Source organism: Salvelinus namaycush, chromosome 24, assembly GCF_016432855.1.
Source record: "Salvelinus namaycush isolate Seneca chromosome 24, SaNama_1.0, whole genome shotgun sequence".
NCBI lineage: Eukaryota > Metazoa > Chordata > Actinopteri > Salmoniformes > Salmonidae > Salvelinus > Salvelinus namaycush.
In genome coordinates, this window is record NC_052330.1 from 1,677,308 (window position 1) to 1,702,192 (window position 24,885).

The window sequence follows — 24,885 nt, forward strand, 5'->3', positions numbered from 1 at the left end:
TTTCTTGGTTAGTTTGTTTGGTTCTTGGTTAGTTAGGTTGGCTTTGTGCATGCTACCTGTGCTGTGAAAAATGTCTGTCCTTCTTTGTATTTGGTGGTGAGCTAACATAAATATGTGTGGTGTTTTCGCTGTAAAACATTTTAAAAATCGGACATGTTGACTGGATTCACAAGATGTGTATCTTTCATTTGCTGTATTGGACTTGTTAATGTGTGAAAGTTAAATATTTCTCAAATATTTTTTGAATTTCGCGCTCTGCCTTTTCAGTGGAATGTGGGAGGAGTTCCGCTAGCGGAACGCTGGGGCTAGACAGGTTAAACCCTTTACAATAAAGATATTTTACAAATTATCTTTGAAAGACAGGGTCCTGAAAAGGGGACTTTGTTGTTGTTGCTGAGTTTAGTTGGTTCGCTTCAGCTACTTGCAGAGTCATACTACAGCTATGAACATGTTTATTCGTAGGGAGTTGGGATTATGCCTGTTCATTGTAGCTAGCTAGATTCCAGATGACCCATCAATGACCAATCAAGTTAGACAGGTGTGTATGGCCATTATTTTATTTCATTAACACGCGTACAATTTACACGTGTCGGGTTAGCGACATCTAATAATGATAAAATATTTCCATCTGGACACTTTGTTTTTGGTATTGCTGCTATGCAAGTAACCTTCTGTATCCTGTGCATGTGACAAATACACCTTGATATGGGGTGTGTTTACCAGAGACTAATGAGGTAATGGGAAGAACATGACCTGCACCAAAGTCAGATTAGGATATAGGCCAAGATAATGTATTTTTATCTGGAGTTTCCTTATTGTAGGCTACTACTTTTAGTCTTGAAATCTTTGGGTTTTTACTACACTACTCACTCGGTATAGCACATGGCCTCATGTGAATCCTTAAAGAGATGGGTGGGGCTAAAGCTTATGAGGGCGTGAAGGATGCTGAATGGGTGTAGATGAAGAGCTCTCCAGTCGATGTCCCAAAATATTCAAGGGCCATTTTTCTCAAAAGTGGGGTTACAGAGTTATCAACTTTCAAAGCAGAATTACTTCCCCATTTTCCCTAAACTGTAGTGTATGATACTATTTCTAGCGCTAAGTCTACTTTTATCAATACATTTTTTTATTTTAAGTACAATCAAATTTTGCTACATCGGACCGAATCCCGGTGATAGGTCACATACAGTGCATGCGGAAAGTATTCAGACTTTTCCCACATTGTTACATTAAATCTTTTTTCTAAAATTGATTAAATACAAAAAAAGGTAATCAATCTAAACACAATACCCCATAATGACAAAGCGAACACAGTTTTTAGAAATGCTTGAACATTTATATGGGGCGACAGGTAGCCTAGTGGTTAGAGTGTTGGGCCAGTGACCGAAAGGTTGCTAGATCGAATCCTAAACTGACACGGTAAAAATCTGTCGTTCTGCCCCTGAACATGAGTTAACCCACTGTTCCTAGGCCATCATCGTAAATAAGAATGTTCTTGACTAACTTGCCTGGTTAAATATATTTTTTATTTTTAATCAATATATATATTTTTTTTAATTGTTACATAAGTATTCAGACCCTTTTACTTAGTACTAGCAGGTGTCCACATTTAATTACTGGTAAGTGTTAAATTGTATGTTTTTTTATCAGCCATTTTATTTATTATAATATTTCTGGTGGTTGTTTGCCAGAATGTGCAGATTGACTGGCAGGTCAACACTTTCTGGCTTGGCTAGCTAATTGTTTTTGTTTGAATGATGCATCTGGACACGGTACCAGCTTTGTTTCACCTGCCTGCTAGTTCCTGACCGTTGAATAATTCAATTGAAAAGTCACCTGAAGCTTAAGCGGCATGGGAGATGCAGTAAAAGGAATGCAGTACGGAGGCAGAGGGCTCATCGTGAGGATGACTGGCTACTACTGTGAACTGTGTGTAGTGAGCTTCTGGGGCCCAGAGCTGCTGAGACGTCACCCAAGTGGGTGCTACACATTGTGACGGAGTAGAAGTCCAGTAACTACACAACTCCGGCTGGTTCTCTGAGTAGACCTCAACACGATCGTCACCAGACTCTTCATCCATCATCTCCCTGACCATCTTCCTCTGATCAAGACATGAACTGTCCCCCTCCATCTTTGGGAGGATGCACTCAGACTTGCCCTCTATTGGTTGACCCAACTACAGCTAGGCTACTCATGATGTATTGCTTTTCGACAAGCTTTGAGAACCTTATGAAAAGCACCATTGAAATGTTATAAAACTATTAAATATCACCGCAGATTGCTGAAGGTCAAACGACGAGAAAGACGCTTCTGATTTGCATTAGACACAGGCCTATTCAGGTCCATGTGGAACCAGCAGCATATTTGCCCCTTCGGGGACAGGTGATAAGACAGTTATGGGTGTGGTTTTAAGGAAAAATAACTTAATATACCTAAAGCTGTGCAGGAAAACGAACAAACTCACCTGACCAGATATCAATAGTGACTCGACAACATTTGACCACCTGAAATTAGTAGCATGCCTCATACTACAGATGTCCCCCTCCCAATTATTTGATTTGAAGCAAATTACATGATTTGATTTACAAACTTTGCCCAACCATTTTGCTTCATTGCTCAACATGGTCTAATGGACTTTAACCCTAAAATCCAGGAAACCACAGTAAGTTCGAAACATATGGGACAATGTCAATGTTGCGGGTCCAAATTGTGGCTAAAAAAAGCTCTTGACTTGGGGAGTCTTTCTAGCAAGTATTGATAATTAAAAATCAGAGAAGGCAGGCAGGAGAGAGGTGGGGGAAAAAAGACTTAGAATCAGGAGGCGTCTGTGACCAGAGGGATTATCCAAACAGAGCTGAGAAGCGGGGTGCTGCGAATCCTCTACGTGACAGGACAGAAATATTTATTCTAAACAAAGGGACAAGAAAAAGGAGGGGAGAGGGAGGCGGCGGAAGGAGGAAGAGGCGTGCTCTGAGTTTAGGAGGTCTGAAAAGAGGGAGAGAGAGTTTGGTGAAGGTAAAAAGCCTCTACAGTGTTAGAGCAGACTGGTTATTGAGAAAGAGAAATATGGAGGAGGAATAGTGAGGGAGGCGACACGAGGAGGACGTCCGCGTGGGAGGCGAATTGCTGACCTTGAACAGTGCATCGCTGGACACTGTATAGTATGTTTTGGGTGTCATCTCCAATGAAACGCCTTGATATTTCTAGATGGAATAAGTGGGGGCGGGGGGGTTAAATAAACATCATAGGTAGAAGTCATTGCCAGCATGAATATCATTAACCGTAGGATAAAAATGGACACTGAGCATGGTCATGTTCGTTAGGCACCACAGGGAAGAAAACGTACTGAAACAAGGGGCTTTCCTGACTTGTTCAATGAGAATAGCCCATTTTTCCCCCTTCCCCCCAGTCACCCTTTCGTGCCCTAATGAACACGACATGCTGCACAGCCACATTAACAATGAAAACATCACAAGAACAAAACATGCGCACACACATTCAGAAGTTTGGGGTCACTTAGAAATGTTCTTGTTTTTGAAAGAAAAGCACATTTGTCAATTAAAATAACATCAAATTGATCAGAAACACAGTGTAGACATTGTTAATGTTGTAAATGACTATTGTAGCTGGAAACTGCTGATTTTTTTATGGAATATCTACATAGGTGTACAGAGGCCCATTATCAGCAACCATCACTCCTGTGTTCCAATGGCACGTTGTGTTAGCTAATCCAAGTTTCTCATTTTAAAAAGGCTAATTGAAAAACCCTTTTGCAATTATGCTAGCACAGCTGAAAACTGTTGTTCTAATTAAAGAAGCAATAAAACTGTCCTTTAGATTCGTTGAGTATCTGGAGCATCAGCATTTGTGGGATCGATTACAGGCTCAAAATGGCCAGAAACAAAGAACTTCCTTCTGAAACTCGCCAATCTATTCTTGTTTCCAGCTACAATAGTCATTTACAACATTAAATGTCCACACTGATGTTATTTTAAAAATACAAGTGCTTGTCTTTAAAAAACAAGGATATATCTAACATTCAAACTTTTGAACGGTAGTGTACACACAACAGTCCCAGTCCTAAGTTTAGACACGCTTACTCATTCAAGCATTTATTTTTACTATTTTCCACAGTGTAGAATAATAGTGACGACATCAAAACTATGAAATAACACATATGGAATCATGTAGTAACCCCAAAAGTATTAAACATATCAAAATATATTTTAGAATCTTTAAAGTAGACACCCTTTGCCTTGACAGATTTGCACTCTTTGCACCCACATCGTCTCAATCAGCTTCACCTGGAATGCATTTCCAATAGTCTTGAATGAGTTCCCACATATGCTTAGCACTTGCTGGCTGCTTTTCCTTCACTCTGTGGTCCAATTCATCCCAAACCATCTCAATTGGGCTGAGGCCAGGTCATCTGATGCAGCGCTCCATTACTCTCCTTCTTGGTCAAATAGCCCTTACACAGCCTGGAGGTGTGTTGGGTCATTGCGCAAACCAGATGAGATGGCGTATCGCTGCAGAATGCGGTGGTAGCCATGCTGGTTAACTTCTCTAGGATAGGGGGCAGCAAATTCACTATTGGATAAATAGCGTGCCCAATTTCAACTTCCTTCTACTCATCCCCAGAATATAAGATATGCATATTACTAGTAGATTTGGATAGAAAACTCTGAAGTTTCTAAAACTGTTTGAATAATATCTGTAAGTATAACAGAACTTATGTAGCAGGCAAAACCCCCAGGACTAACCATATATATATATTTTTTAAGTCACTGTCTGTTCAATGAGTTTCCATTGGAATACTGGATTTCTAATCACTCGGTTTTCAGTTCCTACCGCTTCCACTGGATGTCACCAGTCTTAGGAAATAGGTTGAGGTTATTCATTTGTGCAATGAAGAAGAAGGCCATCAGGAAGCAGTGTAACGTCATGCGCAACTCTCAAACAGTACACAAGACTAAAAAAAGTAACGTTAGTTTGTTGCTCTCCTGTATTGAAAACAGATAGACCCGTCTTCAATTTGATCGATTATTAACGTTTACAAATACCTTAAGTTGTATTACAAAAGTACTTTGAAATGTTTTGGCAAAGTTTAGATGTAATTTTTTAGATATTTTGTAGTGACTTTGCGCAAATTGGAAGCTGTTTTTTTCTGGATCAACCGCGCCAAATAAATGGACAATTTGGATATATATGGACGGAATTAATCGAACAAAAGGAACATTTGTGATGTTTATGGGACATATTGGAGTGCCAACAAAAGAATCTCGTCAAAGGTAATGCATGTTTTATATTTGAAATATGCTACTCTCTCTTTGTTGACATTGTGCTATCATCAGATAATAGCATCTTATGCTTTCGCCGAAAAGCCTTTTTGAAATCTGACATGGTGGCTGGATTCACAACAAGTGTAGCTTTAATTTGGTATCTTACATGTGTGATTTAATGAAAGTTTGATTTTATATCATTTTTTTTGAATTTCGCGCTCTACATTTTCCCTGGCTATTGGCCAAGTGGGACGGTAGCGTCCCACATATCCTAGAGAAGTTAAGTGTGCCTTAATCTAAATAAATCACTGACAGTGTCACCAGCAAAGCACCCCCACACCTCCTTGCTTCGAGGTGGGAACCACACATGCTCAGATCATCCGTTCACCTACTCTGCGTCTCACAAAGAAACGGCAGTTGGAACCAAAAATCTCAAATTTGGACTCGGACCAAAAGGACAGATTTCCACCGATCTAATATCCATTGCTCGTGTTTCTTGCCCCAAGCAAGTCTCTTCTTATTGGTGTCCTTTAGTAGTGGTTTCTTTGCAGTAATTCGACCATGAAGGCCTGATTCACACTATCTCATCTGAACAGTTGATGTTGAGATGCGTCTGTTACTTGAACTCTGTGAAGCATTTATTTGGGCTGCAATTTCTGAGGCTGGTACATCTAATGAACTTATCCTCTGCAGCAGAGGTAACTTTGGGTCGTCCTTTCCTGTGGCGGCCCTCATGAGAGCCAGTTTCATCATAGCACTTGATGGTTTTTGCGACTGCACTTGAAGAAACTTTCAAAGTTCTTGAAATGTTCCATATTGACTGACCTTCATGTCTTAAAGAAATTATGGAATGTCGTTTCTCTTTGCTTATTTGAGCTGTTCTTGCCATAATATGGACTTGGTCTTTTACCAAATAGGGCCATCTTTGTATACCCCCCTCCCCACCTTGTCACAACTGATTGGCTCAAACACATTGAGGAAAGAAATTCCACAAACAAGGCACACCTGTTAATTGAAATGCATTCCAGGTGACCACCTCATGAAGCTGGTTGAGAGAATGCCAAGAGTGTGCAAAGCTGTCATCAAGGCAAAGGTTGGCTACTTTGAAGAATCTCAAATATATTTTGATAGAATTGTTTAACACATGATTCTGTGTTATTTCATAGCTGATGTCTTACTATTATCCTACAATGTAGAAAATAGCAAAATTAAAGAAAAACTCTGGAATGAGTAGGTGTCCAAACTTGACTAGTACTGTATATTATAATAAATAGTATTTGAGAACTAATGGCCAAAATAAAAACTAGGCAGTGAGAATCTATAATGTCATCAAGCCACCACTGATTGTTATATTTGAGTTACTCAGATAGCATAAGAACCCAGCATAAGCTATTGCAGGAAATTTGCTTTAAAGCAGCACACAAGAAACAAAAATGTCCCACCTGTTTTGGTAAAAAGCAGAGGGATGGGGTTGGAGAAATGTAACCTAAAGTTCATAGACAGCACTATGGATGCAAGGACTGATCATCCAGGATATCACTATTATAGTTTTAACTATGTTTTGAGGCTATATAGCTGAGGTACTCAAGTACTATTTGTGAAAGTCCGGTCACACAAATGTCCTAGGTGGCAAAGGTCCGGATGGATAATGTCATTTATCAGCATAGTAACAAACCCCCACCTCACAACCCATGCAACCCTAAACTTTTCACACCCTTCTTGTTGGCAGATTTAAAATGGCAACATATTTTCTTTTCCTGCAATTCTATGTATTATTCCATGTCTTGTGTGTTTATATGATACCAGGGGTCAATGTCCAACTGAATAAAAAATAACATTTTATTCCCCCCTCAGGACCTGCAGTCTGTATTGACCCTGTTCTGGGTCCGTGCAGTGTTCTGCCTGTTGAGTATGGGGTCTATATAGTGTATGTCAAGGAGGTTGGTGGCACCTTAATTGGGGAGGACGGGTTTGTGGTAATGGCTGAAGCGGGATAGGTGGAATGGTATCAAATACAAACATGGTTTCCATGTGTTTGATTCCATTCCATTCACTCTGTTCCAGCCAATATTATGAGCAGTCTTCCCCTCAGCAGCCTCCACTGGTGTATGTTTACAAACATTGGTGTGACACAAGTTAATATTTTGGATCCTGATTGGGTATGACAGTTGAACTAAGTTCAAGGCATTTATAATTTACATCCTTTAATAGTCAATGGGTACATATCATTAATTTATACATCCAGAAATTGACATTGTAACTGCTGATTTTTTTTCTCTCTCAGCTAGATGACAATTTGTAGAATTTCAGGTAACTAGCTTTAAACTGAAACTCTCAGCTCCATGGAGTAATAGGTAGAATTGCAGGAAATTGGCTTAAATATGAAAACATCTACACGGCCAAGATGTGGGCCTCTAAAATACAGCCACGGCCCATGCTATACCCACCACCTACGCCCCTTTTTGATCCAGCAAAAACCGTGCACAGCATTACATTGGCCATGTGTGAGCGACTGGGGTCTAGTTAGGAGTTGAGACTAGGGCTCGCCTGGCTGCATTTACCTGGCCAAGCTGCTCAGAGTGCTGGTGCAGCTCCTCCAGGATGGGCAGGGTCTGCTCCTGGGTGCAGTGCTCCAGGATCCGCTGGATCACCCTGCAGCCGTAAGGGTGGGTGGACAGCACAAACACCTGCAGGGGAGACGACACACGTCAACAAAATGTGTTAAAGATGTAATAAATAATAGGAATATGTGGATGTCAGGAAATGTTTGTACATTTTTTAACACTTGAAAAGGCTGGTCCATACATTGAATCCTGGGGGGGAAACTGAATAATATGTGCGTGTCTGGGTCGTTTTCAGTAGGTGAAAAACATTCAGAAAGGGGCAGGTACAGCTATTGGAACTAGTGCAATGAGAACATATATTATTGTTTCCCCGTTGGATACTGCTTTGATGCAGTGTGCCCTGCTGAACACAATGTGACTGGCGGTTGGGTTGATGTTTTCTGGGACGGGTACATTTTATCACTAAACATAAGGGAAAAAACTACGTAACAGGAAGGGACAACATGAAATTCTCCTATCAGAAACACATTTTCCTTTAATGTTGCAAACAGTTTTCCATTGCATGACCTAATGAATTGGCTCTCACCTGGCCCTGGAAGGCATCAATGATGAACTGCAGGGCCTGGGGCTGAACACACTCGATACACTTCTGCACCACATGGTTTCCGTTCTGATCTTTCACACACTTTAGCACGTGGCCGTCTAGCTCCCGCACGATGTCACTCTGAGGAAGGGGATAGAGAGCGGAGTAATTCATCCAGCTCTCCCTCCATAGATCTTCTGAACATTTTCAGCCAGTCTATGTTAATTCCATGGAAATAGAATGCCCAAGTCATTTCTACAGTACACATCCATTTTCCTTCTAATGGCTCGTTGATGTGATGATAGATTGTCTGTCACCCATAGTCCTCAATGTAAAGGGCAATTCAAAGAGGACGACAACAGGACCATAATACATAGGTATCCATCCCCCATGCTGGAGAGTACACCACACTCAGACAACCAGTTAACAATAATACCTAGGTAATATCTCAAACAGCACCCTATTCCCTTTATAGTGCACAACTTTTGACCAGGACCCATGGGGCTCCTAAAAGCCCCCCCAAAAAATCAGAAGAGAAGTGAAGATCCACTTACAATTACCTGCTGGTCGGAGGATATGGACTCCAGGGCCTTCTGGATCACTCGGCAGCCGTACATCTGCAAGGCCAGGGGCAGCACGTGGCCGCGGATTCGGGTGGCCAGAGCCAGCTTCTGATCTGCACTGCCAAACTGCACAGAGAACATTTCAATGATGATGCAAAATTATGACGACCTGTCCTCTCTGGCTCAGTTGGTAGAGCGTGGTGCTTGCAGCGCCACAATGTGGGTTTGATTCACAAAAATGTATGAAAGCATGATTAAGTCACTTTGGATATATAAAATAAAAAGTGTTTGCTGAATATACAGTAAGTCAAAATTTGACACCTACTCATTCAAGGGGTTCTTTATTTTTACTATTTTCTACATTGTAGAATAATAGTAAAGACATCAAAACTATGAAATACACTGCTCAAAAAAATAAAGGGAACACTAAAATAACACATCCTAGATCTGAATGACTGAAATATTCTTATTAAATACTTTTTTCTTTACATAGTTGAATGTGCTGACAACAAAATCACACAAAAATGATCAATGGAAATCAAATTTATCAACCCATGGAGGTCTGGATTTGGAGTCACACTCAAAATTAAAGTGGAAAACCACACTACAGGCTGATCCAACTTTGCTGTAACGTCCTTAAAACAAGTCAAAATGAGGCTCAGTAGTGTGTGTGGCCTCCACGTGCCTGTATGACCTCCCTACAACGCCTGGGCATGCTCCTGATGAGGTGGCGGATAGTCTCCTGAGGGATCTCCTCCCAGACCTGGACTAAAGCATCCGCCCTACTCCTGGACAGTCTGTGGTGCAACGTGGCGTTGGTGGATGGAGCGAGACATGATGTCCCAGATGTGCTCAATTGGATTCAGGTCTGGGGAACGGGCGGGCCAGTCCATAGCATCAATGCCTTCCTCTTGCAGGAACTGCTGACACACTCCAGCCACATGAGGTCTAGCATTAGGAGGAACCCAGGGCCAACCGCACCAGCATATGGTCTCACAAGGGGTCTGAGGATCTCACCTCGGTACCTAATGGCAGTCAGGCTACCTCTGGCGAGCACATGGAGGGCTGTGCGACCCCCAAACCGGTCATGCTGGAGGATGTTGCAGGCAGCAGAACGTTCTCCACGGCGTCTCCAGACTCTGTCACATGTGCTCAGTGTGAACCTGCTTTCATCTGTGAAGAGCACAGGGCGCCAGTGGTGAATTTGCCAATCTTGGTGTTCTCTGGCAAATGCCAAACGTCCTGCACGGTGTTGGGCTGTAAGCACAACCCCCACCTGAGGACGTCGGGCCCTCATACCACCCTCATGGAGTCTGTTGCTGACCGTTTGAGCAGACACATGCACATTTGTGGCCTGCTGGAGGTCATTTTGCAGGGCTCTGGCAGTGCTCCTCCTGCTCCTCCTTGCACAAAGGCGGAGGTAGCGGTCCTGCTGCTGGGTTGTTGCCCTCCTACGGCCTCCTCCACGTCTCCTGATGTACTGGCCTGTCTCCTGGTAGCGCCTCCATGCTCTGGACACTACGCTGACAGACACAGCAAACCTTCTTGCCACAGCTCGCATTGATGTGCCATCCTGGATGAGCTGCACTACCTGAGCCACTTGTGGGTTGTAGACTCCGTCTCATGCTACCACTAGAGTGAAAGCACCGCCAGCATTCAAAAGTGACCAAACCATCAGCCAGGAAGCATAGGAACTGAGAAGTGGTCTGTGGTCACAGTGTGAGCAGTGTAAAACATTGAATCATGTAGTAACCAAAAGTGTTAAATATCAAATACATTTTGATTTGTTTAAGATTCTTCAAAGTATCCACCCTTTGACTTGATGACAGCTTTGCACAGTCTTGGCCTTCTCTCAACCAGCTTCATGAGGTAGTCACCTAGAATGCATTTCAATTAACCGGAGTGCCTTGTTAAAAGTTATTTTGTGGAATGTCTTTCCTTAACCTCTTGACGCTAGGGGTCAGATTTATTTATTTATTTAAATAAATAACGTCCCCAAGGTAAACGGACTATTTCTCAGGTCCAGATCGTAGAATATGCATATAATTTATAGATTAGGAGAGAAAACACTCCAAAGTTTCCAAAACTGTCAAAATATTGTCTGTGAGTATAACAAAACTGATTCTGCAGGCGAAAACCTGAGGAAATCTAACCCGGAACCGATTTTTTATTTTTTTAATATATGTTTCCTTGCCCGTCTTTCTTCCATTTAAAGGAGTATCAACCAGATTCCTTTTCCAATGGCTTCCTCAGGCTGTGACCAGGCTTTAGACATCGTTTCAGGCTTTTATTTTGAAAAATGAGCGAGATTTTTCAAAACTAGTCAGGTGTCCTTTGATTAGTTCCTGCGCGCGAGAGGGGTAGCTCTCCATTTTCTTTCTCTCTTTTATTGAATAGGTTACGGTCGAAAAATATTATCGATTATGTTTGTTAAAAACAACCTGAGGATTGATTATAAAAAACATTTGACATGTTTCTACGAACATTACGGATACTCTTTGGAATTTTCATTGAACGGAACGAGGCTTTGGTTTTCTGAACATAACGCGCAACCCAAATGGTGTTTTTTTGTTATAAAAGTAATATTTATCGAACAAAAATAACATTTATTGTGTAACTGGGAGTCTCGTGAGTGCAAACATCCAAAGATTATCAAAGGTAAGCGATTCATTTTATTGCTTTTCTGACTTTCGTGACCATGCTAATTTGGGGCTAGCTGTTCTAGCATTGATTGATACACTCACAGATTTCTTTCGCTGCAAAGCATATTTTCAAAATCTGACACGATAGGTGGATTAACAACAAGCTAAGCTGTGTTTTGTTATATTTCACTTGTGATTGCATGATTATAAATATTTTTAGTAATATTTTGCGCCCTGCAATTCAGCGGTTGTTTAGGAAAATGATCCCGCTAAAGGGATCCGTAGCGCAGAGAAGTTAATGCGTTTGAGCCAATCAGTTGTGTTGTATTCACCCAAAGGGTTGGACAGTTGAACAGACAAAGACTTGTTTCCACCAGCACAAGTGTGTGTGTGTGTGTGTGTGTGTGTGTATGTATGTATGTATGTATGTATGTATGTATGTATGTATGTATATACACACCCCAATTTGGGTGAAGTATTCTCCTTCCCTCTAAACATTACATCTTTATTACTAAGCAGGAAGTTAAGTGATGCGGGCAATAAACTGTTCCTTCTCCCTTAAAGTGACCGGACCTCGGCCCCCATTCCCCACCATTATCAGTGACTGCAACCATGTGATTGCCTTTAAGCTTGCAATGTACTGAGTAATTGTCTCCACCATATACATTCCTCCTACAGATAACCATTAACTTCTGGTGTAGAAACCAGACAATGGCACTAATTTCCATAGGAGACCTGAATTAACAATATTTCTAGTTTAGGAGTCAGAACCCATTAGGGTGGTATTCAGAAGACAGCCCTATTTGGTAAAAGACCAAGTCCATATTATGGCATGACCAGCTCACATAAACAGAGAAACGAGAGTCCATGATTACTTTCAGACATGAAGGTCAGTCAATGCGGAATATTAAGAACTTTTAAAGTTTCTTTAAGTGCAGTCACAAACCATCAAGCACTATGACGAAACTGGCTCTCATGAGAACCGCCACTGGAAAGGAAGACTCCGAGTTACCTCTGCTGCAGAAAGCCTCAGAAATGAAACCACTACTAAAGGACACCAATAAGGAGAGACATACTTGGGCCAAGAAACACGAGCAATGGACATTAGACCAGTTCCAACCGCCGTGTCTTTGTGAGACGCGGAGTAGGTGAACGGATGATCTCAGCATGTGTGGTTCGGAGGAGGTGTGCTATGTGGGGGTGCTTTGCTGGTGACACCGTCAGTGATTTATTTATAATTTAAAACACACTTAACCAGCATGGCTACCACAGCATTCTGCAGCGATACGCCATCCCACCTGGTTTACGCTTAGTGGGGCTATCATTTATTTTTCAACAGGACAATGACCCAAAACCCACCTCCAGGCTGTGTAAGTGCTATCTGACCAAGAAGGAGAGTGATGAGTGCTGCATCAGATGACCTGGCCTCCACAATCACCCGACCACAACTCAATTGAGATGGTTTGGGATGAGTTGAACAGCAGAGTGAAGGGAAAGCAGCGAACAAGAGCTAAACATGTGGGAACTCCTTCAAGACTGTTGGAAAAGCATTCCAGGTGAAACTGGTTGAGAGAATGCCAAGAGTGTGCAAAGCTTTCATCATGGCAAAGGGTAGCTACTTTAAAGTAAATCAAATATATTTTGATTTGTTAAACACTTTTTTGGTTACTACATGATTCCATGTGTTATTTAAAAGTTTTGATGTCGGCACTATTAAAAATAGTAAAAATAAAGCCCCTTGAATGAGTAGGTGTCCAAACTTTTGACTGGTACTGCATGCATTTTAAAGCAATGCTCTCATCCACATTAACTTACAATAGGTGCATCCCAAGTCATTCAGACAACCACGTCATGATTAACCTTATTTTTTAAATATATATATATATATTAAAAAGATCGGTGTTAGCAAAATCAGACAAATACTGGTGGAAGGCACATTAAAAGTTGGTATGGTTATGATTCAATGATGACACAAGTATCCCAAGTACCATCAAATGTAACCCTACAACTGTGACAACAGTCCCCACCTCAAAGAACTTCTGGATGACGTAGTTGCCAAACACGTCGGTCATCAGCTGATAGGCCGCCTGCAGGATCTCCCCAAACACCATCTGCCTCTCGGCGGGGGTGGCCCTCTCCAGCTTCTGCTGGATGAACCTGGAGACAGACGGGGAAGAGGAAGGAGGGGCATGGGAAGGGAATTTTAGTGGTAACACAAACATCATATAGTGATAAGGAAGTGTCTCAAGCGCATGATAGGAGGGTGTAATATGCAGCAATGGATGTGTTTGTGTATCACTGTGTGTGTGTGTGTGTCCCCCCGTTGATCCGTACGTCTATCACCCACCTGGAGCCGTGCTGGTCCTGGGAGAACTCCACCATGTGGCCGGGCAAGTCACGCAGCTGCAGGTTGGGGAAGCGGTTGTTGCGGAAGTCCTCCAGCAGGCGGCTTCGCCCGCTGGGCATGACGTCCGATCGGCTGTAGCGGGGCCGCGACGGCGGGAACAGCTGGCTGCTGGAGCTGAACAGGCTGGAGGTGGCTCCTGCGCTGCGATACTTTGCCTCCGCACCCGGCGCTGCCGAGATGTAGCGCCCACTGCCGTTCGTCAGGCCGCCTGGGGGTTGGGGATGCCAGGGAGGAACAAAACGATGAATGGGTGTTGCCATAGAAATATAATTTTTCCACCCTCACTACGTTAACTTGAATTCAGACTCTAGTCCTATTTCTACAGATGTTGCATGTACAGCAGCAGTTACGCAAAGTAGTGGTTGAGTGAAGTTCATGTATAGTTTACTGCAAAATATATCGGTACCCTTGCACTTTTCTTAAATAATTCCATATGTGTCTAATAAGTTATCAAAGCAGTGGGTGTTCTTTTCTTTGAATGCTTCATTTGGTAAAGCCCACTGCTGAAGGAGACAAGAACTTCTCAAAAACCCACCTGAAGCTTAAATCCTGGGAAAATGTTCTGTGGATCCCAAACACACATCCAAAAGCATCCAGGAATGGTTAAAGAAACAAATGGACTGTTCTGAAATGGCCAGCAAAGCCCTATGGCAAGATCTGAAAACAGCAGTTGGTTAAGGGCACAGTTTGCTGCTGTTGAAGAGTAGACCAAATTGCCAGTAGAAAGGTGTAGCTAGGTCATTGATAGCGACAAGTAGTGCTTGTTTGCAGTTATTTTGGTCCAAGGCTGTGCTGCTCCCCTCTGGGGTGCACTACTTCCGCGGTGCCAATAATGTTATCCATGCCATTGGTCTTTATTTTCTAAATAAAAAAATAATTAACCCAAGTTCCCCCAAATACAATATGTTCCTGCAATATTAAATCCAATAAGGTGAGACCAAAAGTTTCTTCCAATTTCAACTTATTTGAGAAGTGAATTATTTAAGGAAAGTGCAAGGGTGCCAATATATTTGGCCGCAACTGTATATGCGCGAATAAAAAATAGATTTTTATTTTTAAACTTGCGGCCTTACCCAGGTGAAGGCTGGAGGAGGAGCCGTGAGAAGATGGCAGAGAGGGTGGTGGTGTGAGGGGGGAGTGGCCCGGAGTTAGGCCAATGGGACTGGGCGAGGAGGAATAGCCTAGGCTGTTGTAGAAGGGCTGGCCAATGGGGGTGAGGCTGCTGCCGCCACGCTTGTACAGGTCAGAGCTTGCCAGCAGGGAGTCCCGGCGAGAGACGCTGCTGGCAGAGCTCGACACTACGGGAGGGAGAGACAGATGAAGACTGAAATTACATTTCTCACTGTGACGAATGCATTATCTTGAAAAACTCAGTTAATTGCCAAGAGAAAAGTATACTTTTTTTTGTGGTGCATGGCATTACATTTTATGCATGCTTTTTGCATATGTACAATGATTAACCTGAAGCTGCAAGTTCCTTCTCCACTAACCTGAGGATCCGAAGCCTCCGAGCGCCGAGCCCAGGCCCACGCCCAGGGAGCCGCCAGTGCCACTAAAGCCCAGGGAGGAGGTGGGCTGCGGGGCCTGGGATGTGTGGGAGAACAGGGAGCTGCTCTGGGAGCTGGCCGGCACCGACGCAGTGCCATAGAAGGAGCTGGAGGGCAGGCCCTGGTTCTGGGGCGGGGGCTGCTGTTGCGGCATGGAGCGGTACAGGCCGTTGGGCTGAGGGCCCGACATGTTGTTACCCGAGCCGGACGCTGACGCCGCAGCGGCTAAATGGAGGGAGAGGGATGAAAAGAGATCAAAACTAGGTCAACACAGCTCAGTGTTGTGCCCATTGGGAGAGGACAGGAGGTGGGTTAGTGCCATAAAACTGTGGGACAGCACCATTGGCATTAGCAATTAATTCACGTCATTGCAAGTGTGAGTCCGGAGATTATAAAATCCTGACAAATTTCCACAAGCACAGTGTGTTCACACTAAATGTGGCACTCATTCCACTGGCTGCTAAGCCTCCTTTAAAAAGGCACCATTTCCCACACTGCAACATTATGAAAGCACGGGGCCAGACAACCCTTGGTACTCACCAGCCTGCGCTGCGGCCTGTGGGTTGATGAGAAGCGGGGTTTGGACCAGGCGGACAGGCCCTCCCAGACCGCCACGGGCTCCGGAGGCCATCACCAGGGTTCCATTCTGATCGTAGTAGGCGGCGGGGGCCAGCATCTGGTAACCTGGGTGGGCAGGAGACAGACACACTGAGGGGAAACGCACTTATGAAAACCAGCCAGGTGTGTGACCTACGAGAGGGAGCGTGAGGGCACTGAAGAGTAGCTATCTTATTGCACCATAATCATAAGCAAGAGAAAGGCAGGTTGAAGGAGTATGCACACAAAAGGTATTCCAACAGTATGAACGAATATTCTCAGTCTGGAAGCAAACAGGCCACCGAAAGCGAATAGTGGGCGACGTCATCAGAACTCATCCCACAAGTCTCCAGAAAATCTGTTTTGGGACCGAGAGGCACCTTTCATTATAACAAAGGAAATACGTTCCTAGCATGTGAGGAATGTGTTTGCTGGCCTCAAATGTGAGCCAGTTAGCTAATATTTAGAGAATAAAAAGTTTTGGGCTAGTTATTCTAACCCTTTTGCAATCCCTTTTATTGCTGCTTGCTGGCTAGCTTTAGAGGTTGGCTGGCTAGTAAGCTACAGTAGTTCGCTACTGCCATCAGTAGTTATGTTATTATCATATTTAGCCTATTACACCTTTTGTAGAATACATACGGGCATTTGAATATAGCGTGGGGAAAGGGAATCCGGACACACCGTAAACACATTTAAAATGTAGGTGTAGATGCATGACACGTTGGGAATTTCATGATCAGAATAATAAAGCTGCATGAACTGTCAAGTCTAGACACGGCCTAAGTAGATGCTTAACCAGGCCTGCTCAGCATAGCTTGGTTTGGCAGTGTTAAAAGCCCTTATGTCTGCTCCTAAACTAACGCTACTCTGTGTATAGTGTCACCGACCTGGCATACCAGCATAAGCGAGGGCCGGGTTCGCGGCGGCTGCTGCCAGGGAGTCCTGCTGGCTTTGCTGGCCCTGACCAGGGGTGAGGGGGCGTTGGTTGTTCCCGGCACGCATCACCTGGAAAGAAGAGCACCCCAACCTCATTAAAAAATGACTGCAACGACAAGATCAAATCAAACTATTTGTCACATGCTCCAAATACAATCATTATCCCTTTAAATTCTCCATCATAACTCATTGATACTTAAATTAATTCTCCAGTAAGTTGGTGAAATACTTACTTGTTGCTGTCCCGGCCCTGGTCCCTGATTGGATGCCTGCTGGTTAGCATTGTGACTGGCAGCCGCCGCCTGTTGCTGGAAGAGGTTGGCAGGGTACACGCCCCAAGGAACACCATAGTACTGGGGGGGAACCACTGTAGGCCCTAAGGGAAGGGAGTCCTCAGTTACTACTATCAAACCTGTGGCATGAACAATTTGATAAAATTGTTGCATTCATTAACGTAGAAGATTGTTACGTCAGTGCGGATCAAGAAGCTATTAACGGTACACATTGAGTGAAAAAGGTGCCATGTATGAGTACAGTGTATGTGTGCAGTGATGTAAAATACTTAAGTACTTTCAAATATTTAAGTATATTCAAATACTTAAGTATTTTTTGGAGGGGAGGGGGAGTACTTATATTTTTGACAACTTTTACTTTACCACATTCCTAAACAATATTATGTACTTTTTACTCCATTCATTTTCCCTGACACCCAAAAGTATATTACATTTTGAATGCTTAGCAGGACAGGAAAATTATTGTAGATAAAAATAGAAAATGTGGCAGTCTGCTTTGCTTAATATAAGGAATTTGAAATGATTTATACTTGTACTTTGATACTTAAGTATATTTAAAACTAAATACTTTTACCCAAGTAAGATTTTACTGGGTGACTTTCACTTGAGTCATTTTGTATGAAGGTATCTTTACTTTTAATCAGGTATAACAAGTGAGTACTTTTCCCACCACTGTATGTGTGTGTGGATTGCTAACCGGCAAGTGTAGCTGCTGCGGCAAGTCCTGCAGCGGTGTAGGGGTCGGCTCCGGGGGGTCCAGCGTTGATGATGTATGGGTTAGGCACGAACGCGGGAGCAAGGCCGGCTGGAGAAAACAGTTAACCATGCGTGCATATTGAATAACACATCAAACAGCCGTCAAACTCAAACTAGTATGGCATTCTGTAAATTTTTCACCTACAAAAAATTCTAACTATGACTACCAAATCTTGCACAAACATGCTCTAATCCTTGTACATACGTGTACCGTTTGGAGCCAAGTAGAAGTATAAATAAATCCACAGTACATACACTGTCTAAAGTAATAAAGCTACAACTTACCAAGGTGTTGTTGCTGGGCAGCAGCCAGGGCATACTGTTGCTGCTGGGCAGCAGTGAGCTGCTGGACAGTCAGATGGTTGGACCGCTGGAACAACTGGAAAACAGACATTAAAAAGTGTGTACTTGTTCTACGGCAGTTTCCACTCCTCAAGCAGGTTTATCTAGGCATTGATAAAAATCTGGTCCCTAGCTCAACCCACCTGCTGTTGGGAGTTGTAGTCAAACAGGCCGACGGGGGTGCCTGAGGAGTCCACCTGGATCTGGTTGCCAGCATAGTCGAACTGGAGGGACTCCACGCCCTGCTGCTGCTCCATGCTGCCTATGTTCTGAGTCTCCTGGCTCTGGAAGTCCTCCTGCTGCTGGGACTTGTTCTGGGCTGGATTCTGGGGCTGCATGGCATGGTGCTGTGCGTGGTGTTGGTGCTGAGTCATCATCTCCAGCCCGGCCTGGCCGGGACCCATCCTCTCCACCGCCTCAATCGGGGAGGCCTGGCGACTTCCTGGGGTGGGGCTGGAGAAGTACATGTGACAATATGGTCTTTGAGGCTTTGTTCACAACTGTCTCCAAGCAAAGTCTCAATGACATTGACTGCCTGAACCAAAAATAATACAGCTTGGAAGTGACTTGAATGTCTTATCTGCATAATTCAATTAAAATAGATTTCATTTTCCAGAGGAAACTACAAGTGCAGTGAAGGATTGGTAAATACATCTTATGATTCTTTCATGACCTCCCCCATTCACCCCCAAATAACCATTAACAGGGAACTGTACTTGAAGTCTTTGCAGTCTCTGTCCATGCCGTTGAGCAGGCCTCTCCCATTGGCGTCATTCTCCTCTCCCACTTTCATTTCAGGGCTCTTGTCCTCTTCGAACGGAGACGTCTTGTCTTGCGCGTCGCCCTTCTCCCTCCTGTCCGTGTCAACGTCCACTCCGCCCTGCAAAACCCCCCAAAATTGAGGCTTGTTTCTCCAAAGTGACGCAATACTCCATTGGAGAACATGAGGGTAGAGCCCAACACTAAGCAATAAGAACATTTGAAGCTTCATTTGAAGTTGCATTTCTGGAATAACTCTAAACAATTTTTGTATCACTATAGACTGGTTAGGCACAAAACCGACACGTGCACAACTATGGGGGAAACACAGATGAGGTTGGCTTAGAGATTGTTGACAACATTTATACTATATTTCGATTCCAATGTTTATTGAAAATAAATAAACATGCACACGTTGTCTCAAATACACCATTAGCGTGCCAATTTTGGCCCATATTAGCATAGATGTGACAGTCAAATCACCTGAAAACATGACATGGTATCAAGAACAAGATGGTATCAAAAACGAGCAGAAACAAGCCACCTACGATTTCCCACATGGCAGCTTGTCCTTGTTGCTAGCCATGTGGTCATCCATAATCATAACACACAGACTTCTGCCCCATTGAAGCAAGTACATAATTTGTGACAGTCAGCCAACACATCTATTGAGCCTGATGTAGGTATTCTCTTGGTTCTGTGTGGATCGGCAAAAAGGAAAGAGCAAAAGAGACCTTGGCAGAAAGACTTACATAGCCACCGTTCCTGTAGCGGCCATCCATCTTGTCACCGGGGGAGGAGCTCAGGACGTACTCCACCATGCTCACTCCCAGGCCTCCGCCCTCAGAGCGAGGGGACAGCACGGAGCTGGCATCTCCATTCCCATGGAAACCCTGTCCGGGTCGCCGCTGCACCATGATAGGCTGGGACACTGAGTGATCTGCTCATCAGAGGAATGGGGGTGGAGAAAAGAATAGAGACATCAAGGACTGAGACATGATCATAATAGGAAGATAGCGTTGACCAAGCATTCAACAAAAGGAGATATTGAGTTTCAGCATGTTTCTTGAAAAAGCTATCTGCATGGTCTTGATGGTACCAGTTGAACTGAGTAGTAAATGCAGTACTTCAATTTCACGCACTAAACTGTAAGGCTATTTGTTAGGCTTGGGCGGGGTATACCGGGGTATTTGGGAATAGACATGGGATGGTTTTTCCATATCATCAATACCGTTGAAACTATTTAAGTTTTTTGTAATCATTTGAATATTTTTTGCTACTTTTTAAGTAAATACTTGCAGTCAACTCATGGAATACATTAGGAGATAAAGCTGATCGTGTTCATTTCACTGGTCACAATTTTTTATTCTGAAGTTTACCGGCGGTCCCCAGTCACGTTTTGTTTACAAGCGCACAACGATGCAAGACCAGAGCCTTGTGAGTCACTCATGATTGTGCAGCATGCGCCAGGTGATCTAGTTAGAAGTATGGAATATTTTATTTACTTAGGCGCACGCATGCTCCTTGTAAAAAAGGTCACCATAGAGACCTTCAAATGCATATCTGGAACCATGAGCTGGATATGATTTTACACATAATAATAATAAATAATATTATAATAAGCAGTGGCGTAGCACACAAGCCAGCAAGGTATTGAAAATCTACAGACAGTGCGGATTGTAAACAGTGGCACTTGTGTTCAGTGCCGGTATTTCCGGATATCCCGGGACGGCACAAGGTCGGTAATGAAGGTATGACAAGCTGGATACGGGCCAAGCCTCCTATTCATTTATGCATAGGACATTTTGGGTTGAATTGGCAATTTTGGTACTACCTCCGAGTCAGATGAACTCATAGATACCATGTTTATGTCTCTATGTCCAGTATGAAGAAAGTTATGCAGTTTTGCGAGCCAATGCTAACTAGCGTTAGCATTAGTGCAATTACTTGCTAGCAGATCAACAGACTTCCAGTCACTGCGGTTCTCAAAAAACCTGAGGGTAAAACACAGACAGACCAGCAGAGGCACAGAAAACTACTCACGAGAAGATCCCCAGGCATTCACCCTCCACTCCTCTCCAAGGAGCATCCCTTTCCTTCCATCCTTGGCCAATTCATCCGAATCCCACAGTTTCTTTGCTGGCAGCATCTGTAAAGAGAAGGCAAAAAGGCAACTTGAACATTCAACATTCCGGAAGACTTCAATGGAAGATGTAGCACAGAACCTATCCTAAGTTTACGGGGGAAGAAACTTGCAATGTGGCAGATGTCAACCTACCTCACCCATGCCCCTGGACTCCAAAGCAAGGGCTTGAAAACCATAGTTCATCTCATCCACAGTGCGAACCTGAGATAGGGAAAAATATTTTCCTTTAGACAGTTACAGCACACACACACACACACACCACACTTCGACCCGGTGAATATGGTATCCTTATTCGTAATAGGCTAGTTTTGGTAAGACCCAGGTCCTAAGGGTGAAATGTTCAAAATCTCAATTTCTTTTCACAATTTTAAACCCTCAAAAAAACTGCTTTTTGGACCGATTTTTTCGTAAAATTATACATATGTAGTAATCGTATGGACATGTCTCTTATTTTATTGAGTTTGTCCATTTGCCATATATGATCATAGGAAGTCGGCTTCCGAACCCAAAAGTCAATGAACCATGTCCAAATGGCATATACGTTAATCCCTGAAATCAACCTAGAAGGTCTACTTGTCATGTTTGATCATAGGAAGTAAGAATTTCTTGTTGACTCAGCATGTCCATTTCGTAATGGGAACTCCTTATGGATATATATTGGCAATGGACACAGTCAACTTCCAGAAGAGCATGTTCACACTGACAACATAGCATGTGTGTAATGGACACTGTCCAAACCCTCGTTGGTGTTGATTTCAGCCTGTCCATTTGGTGATGGAAAATACCTCATTAATACATTGGAAATGGACAAATGTAAACTGTCCATTTGCAATGTCTTACAATGGGCATTTCCCTACACGAATTGGACATGCTCTAATATACTGCAGAAATGCCCAATTGACTGGCACGTTGAACTCGGGATGGCCTAGCAGTGATAGTGATTCCTCTCCATCGCTTGTTGGTGTTGATTAAAGACAGTCCATTTAGTGATGGTAAATCACTCATTAAATACATTGGAACTGTACACTGTCCATTTGGATTATAAAAATGTACATACATATTATACTGCCATCAAGTCAGCCAATAAGACATACTGACACCAAACTCACTTTGTCCAACTCTTTTAGAAGCCAACTCACATATTTCAGAGTCAGCCCACAATTCATAGCACCTTCTGTTAAAACCATTAAAAAAAAATCAAAGTTATTTATTTTCGAGCTGTGGGTCCAGTTCTGACATTGTGTGTAGGCCTAGCTGAGTCGACCCCGAATCCGGCGTGTCGGGTCAATAGGTCATTCGGAGCCCGAGCTGCGACCTTAATTAGTGCTGAAAATTCACTTTTTCCCAGGCGTTGCTTCGGGGTCCCTGAAAGAGCTATCGGACAGAAACTTTAGGGTCGTCTATTATGGGCCGAGGTGGTTTCAATGCACCTAGCCTTGTGATTCTGGGACTTTTCTAAATGTCATTCTCGCGTCATTAAAAATTATTTGAAGTTATTGCAAATGGACAAGGCTATTTCTCGGTCTGAGAACCTTCTAGAGCCACTTAACTCACCGTGCACAACCGACTTAAGGTCTAGAACAGGTTCATAAAGTTTCAGAGCTCTAGGTCGGACGGTTCTTTGATGGTTCAAACACAGGTAACTATTGCAGGCTCTGTGTCTGTAAGCCCCACACTGTGTCACTCCACATTGTGTGTGTACAGAAAATCACGTTGAGCTACGAAACCCACCTTAACGCGCCACAACTGGATCTATACCTCTTTTTTTGGGGGGGGGGGGGGACCCCCCAAAAAAACACTTGTTTAACAATTTTGCGTAAATTACGATAAAGAGAACCAGCCATTTATCTTTCCTTACATCGTAGGTTTATGTACTTTGACGTGAAGCGGTCAAATTAGTGCTGTATTACCGATTTCTAGCTTTAACTTCTTATGGCTGGGGGCAGTATTGAGTAGCTTGGAAGAATAAGGTGCCCAGAGTAAACTACCTTCTACTCAGTCCCAGTAGCTAAGATATTAGTAGATTTGGATAGAAAACACTGAAGTTTCTAAAACTGTTTGAATGATGTCTGTGAGTATAACATAACTCATATGGCAGGCAAAAACCTGAGAAAAAAAATCCAACCAGGAAGTTGGAAATCTGAGGTTTTGTAGTTTTTCAACTCATCGCCTATCGAATATACAGTGGGATATTGGTCATATTGCACTTCCTAAGGCTTCCACTAGATGTCAACAGTCTTTAGAACCTTTTTTGATGCTTCTACTGTGAAGGGGGGAATGAGGGCTCTGAGTCAGGCAGAGTGCCATGAGCTGACCAGGCGCATTCACGTGAGAGTTAGCTTGCGTTCCATTGTATTTCTGAAGACAAAGGAATTCTCAGGTTGAAACATTATTGAAGATTTATGATAAAAAAAACATCCTAAAGATTGATTCTATACATCGTTTGACATATTTCTACGGACTGTAACGGAACTTTTGGGCTTTGTCTGCTCACGCCTCATGAATTTGGATTACTAGGCTAAATGCGCGAACAAAAAGGAGGTATTTGGACATAAATGTACTTTATCGAACAAATCAAGCATTTATTGTGGAACTGGTATTCCTGGGAGTGCATTCTGATGAAGATCAAAGGTAAGTGAATATTTATAACGCTGTTTCTGACTTCTGTTGACTCCAACATGGTTTTGTTGTCTGAGCGATGTACTCAGATTATTGCATGGTTTGCTTTTTCGGTAAAGTTTTTTTGAAATCTGACATGGCGTTTTTTTTAAATCTGACATGGCGGTTGAAGTATATCTTTAATTCTGTGCATAACACTTGTATCTTATATTAAAGCTTATGATGACTATTTCTGTAAAATGTGGCTCTGCAAAATCACCGGATGTTTTGGAAGCAAAACATTACTGAACGTAACGCGCCAATGTAAACAGATCTTTGAATATAAATATGAACTTTATTGAACAAAACATAGATGTATTGTGTAACATGAAGTCCTATGAGTGTCATCTGATGAAGATCAAAGGTTAGTGATTAATTTTGTCTCTTTCTGCTTTTTGTGACTCCTCTCTTAAGCTGGAAAAATTGCTGTTTTTCTGTGACTAGGTACTGACCTAACAATCGTTTGGTTTGCTTTCGTCGTAAAGCCTTTTGAAAATCGGACACTGTGGTGGGATTAACAACAAGGTTATCTTTAAAATGGTGTGAAATACTTGTATGTTTGAGGCATTTTAATTATGAGATTTGTTGTTTGAATTTGACGCCCTGCACTTTCACTGGCTGTTGTCAAATCGATCTTAGCCATAAGAGGTTTTAATGTGCTTTGTTTATACAAGCAATTTGACTTTGGTAAAAAAAAACTGACACGGGTCATGTCCTTGTTGGTGCGACCAAATCATGTGCTGGTGCCATCAACTGAAAGTTGGTAGCACCAGTGGAAAAAGTTTGTCTAGAACCCTGGTAAGTGATTTC

General features: G+C 43.0%; 1 protein-coding gene across 9 annotated transcripts in view; it reads right to left on the minus strand.

The window, feature by feature from the left end:
- Nucleotides 1-24,885, minus strand: part of LOC120019590 (pumilio homolog 2-like) — a 62,198-nt gene that overhangs the window by 28,110 nt on the left and 9,203 nt on the right. For 4 of the 9 annotated variants that reach the window (XM_038962902.1, XM_038962903.1, XM_038962905.1 and 1 more), the window contains exons 3-20: nucleotides 21,550-21,618; nucleotides 21,315-21,420; nucleotides 20,024-20,211; nucleotides 19,229-19,392; nucleotides 18,656-18,965; nucleotides 18,456-18,549; nucleotides 18,112-18,219; nucleotides 17,355-17,497; nucleotides 17,073-17,190; nucleotides 16,129-16,272; nucleotides 15,532-15,813; nucleotides 15,115-15,339; nucleotides 13,982-14,249; nucleotides 13,662-13,791; nucleotides 8,984-9,118; nucleotides 8,433-8,570; nucleotides 7,844-7,969; nucleotides 3,132-3,203 (exon numbers count right to left, since the gene is read on the minus strand). In XM_038962902.1, the coding sequence (XP_038818830.1) occupies nucleotides 3,132-3,203; nucleotides 7,844-7,969; nucleotides 8,433-8,570; nucleotides 8,984-9,118; nucleotides 13,662-13,791; nucleotides 13,982-14,249; nucleotides 15,115-15,339; nucleotides 15,532-15,813; nucleotides 16,129-16,272; nucleotides 17,073-17,190; nucleotides 17,355-17,497; nucleotides 18,112-18,219; nucleotides 18,456-18,549; nucleotides 18,656-18,965; nucleotides 19,229-19,392; nucleotides 20,024-20,211; nucleotides 21,315-21,420; nucleotides 21,550-21,618 (2,820 nt within the window). The remainder of the gene's footprint in view (nucleotides 1-3,131; nucleotides 3,204-7,843; nucleotides 7,970-8,432; nucleotides 8,571-8,983; nucleotides 9,119-13,661; nucleotides 13,792-13,981; nucleotides 14,250-15,114; nucleotides 15,340-15,531; nucleotides 15,814-16,128; nucleotides 16,273-17,072; nucleotides 17,191-17,354; nucleotides 17,498-18,111; nucleotides 18,220-18,455; nucleotides 18,550-18,655; nucleotides 18,966-19,228; nucleotides 19,393-20,023; nucleotides 20,212-21,314; nucleotides 21,421-21,549; nucleotides 21,619-24,885) is intronic. The other 5 variants (XM_038962908.1, XM_038962907.1, XM_038962906.1 and 2 more) reach the window with 5 other exon arrangements.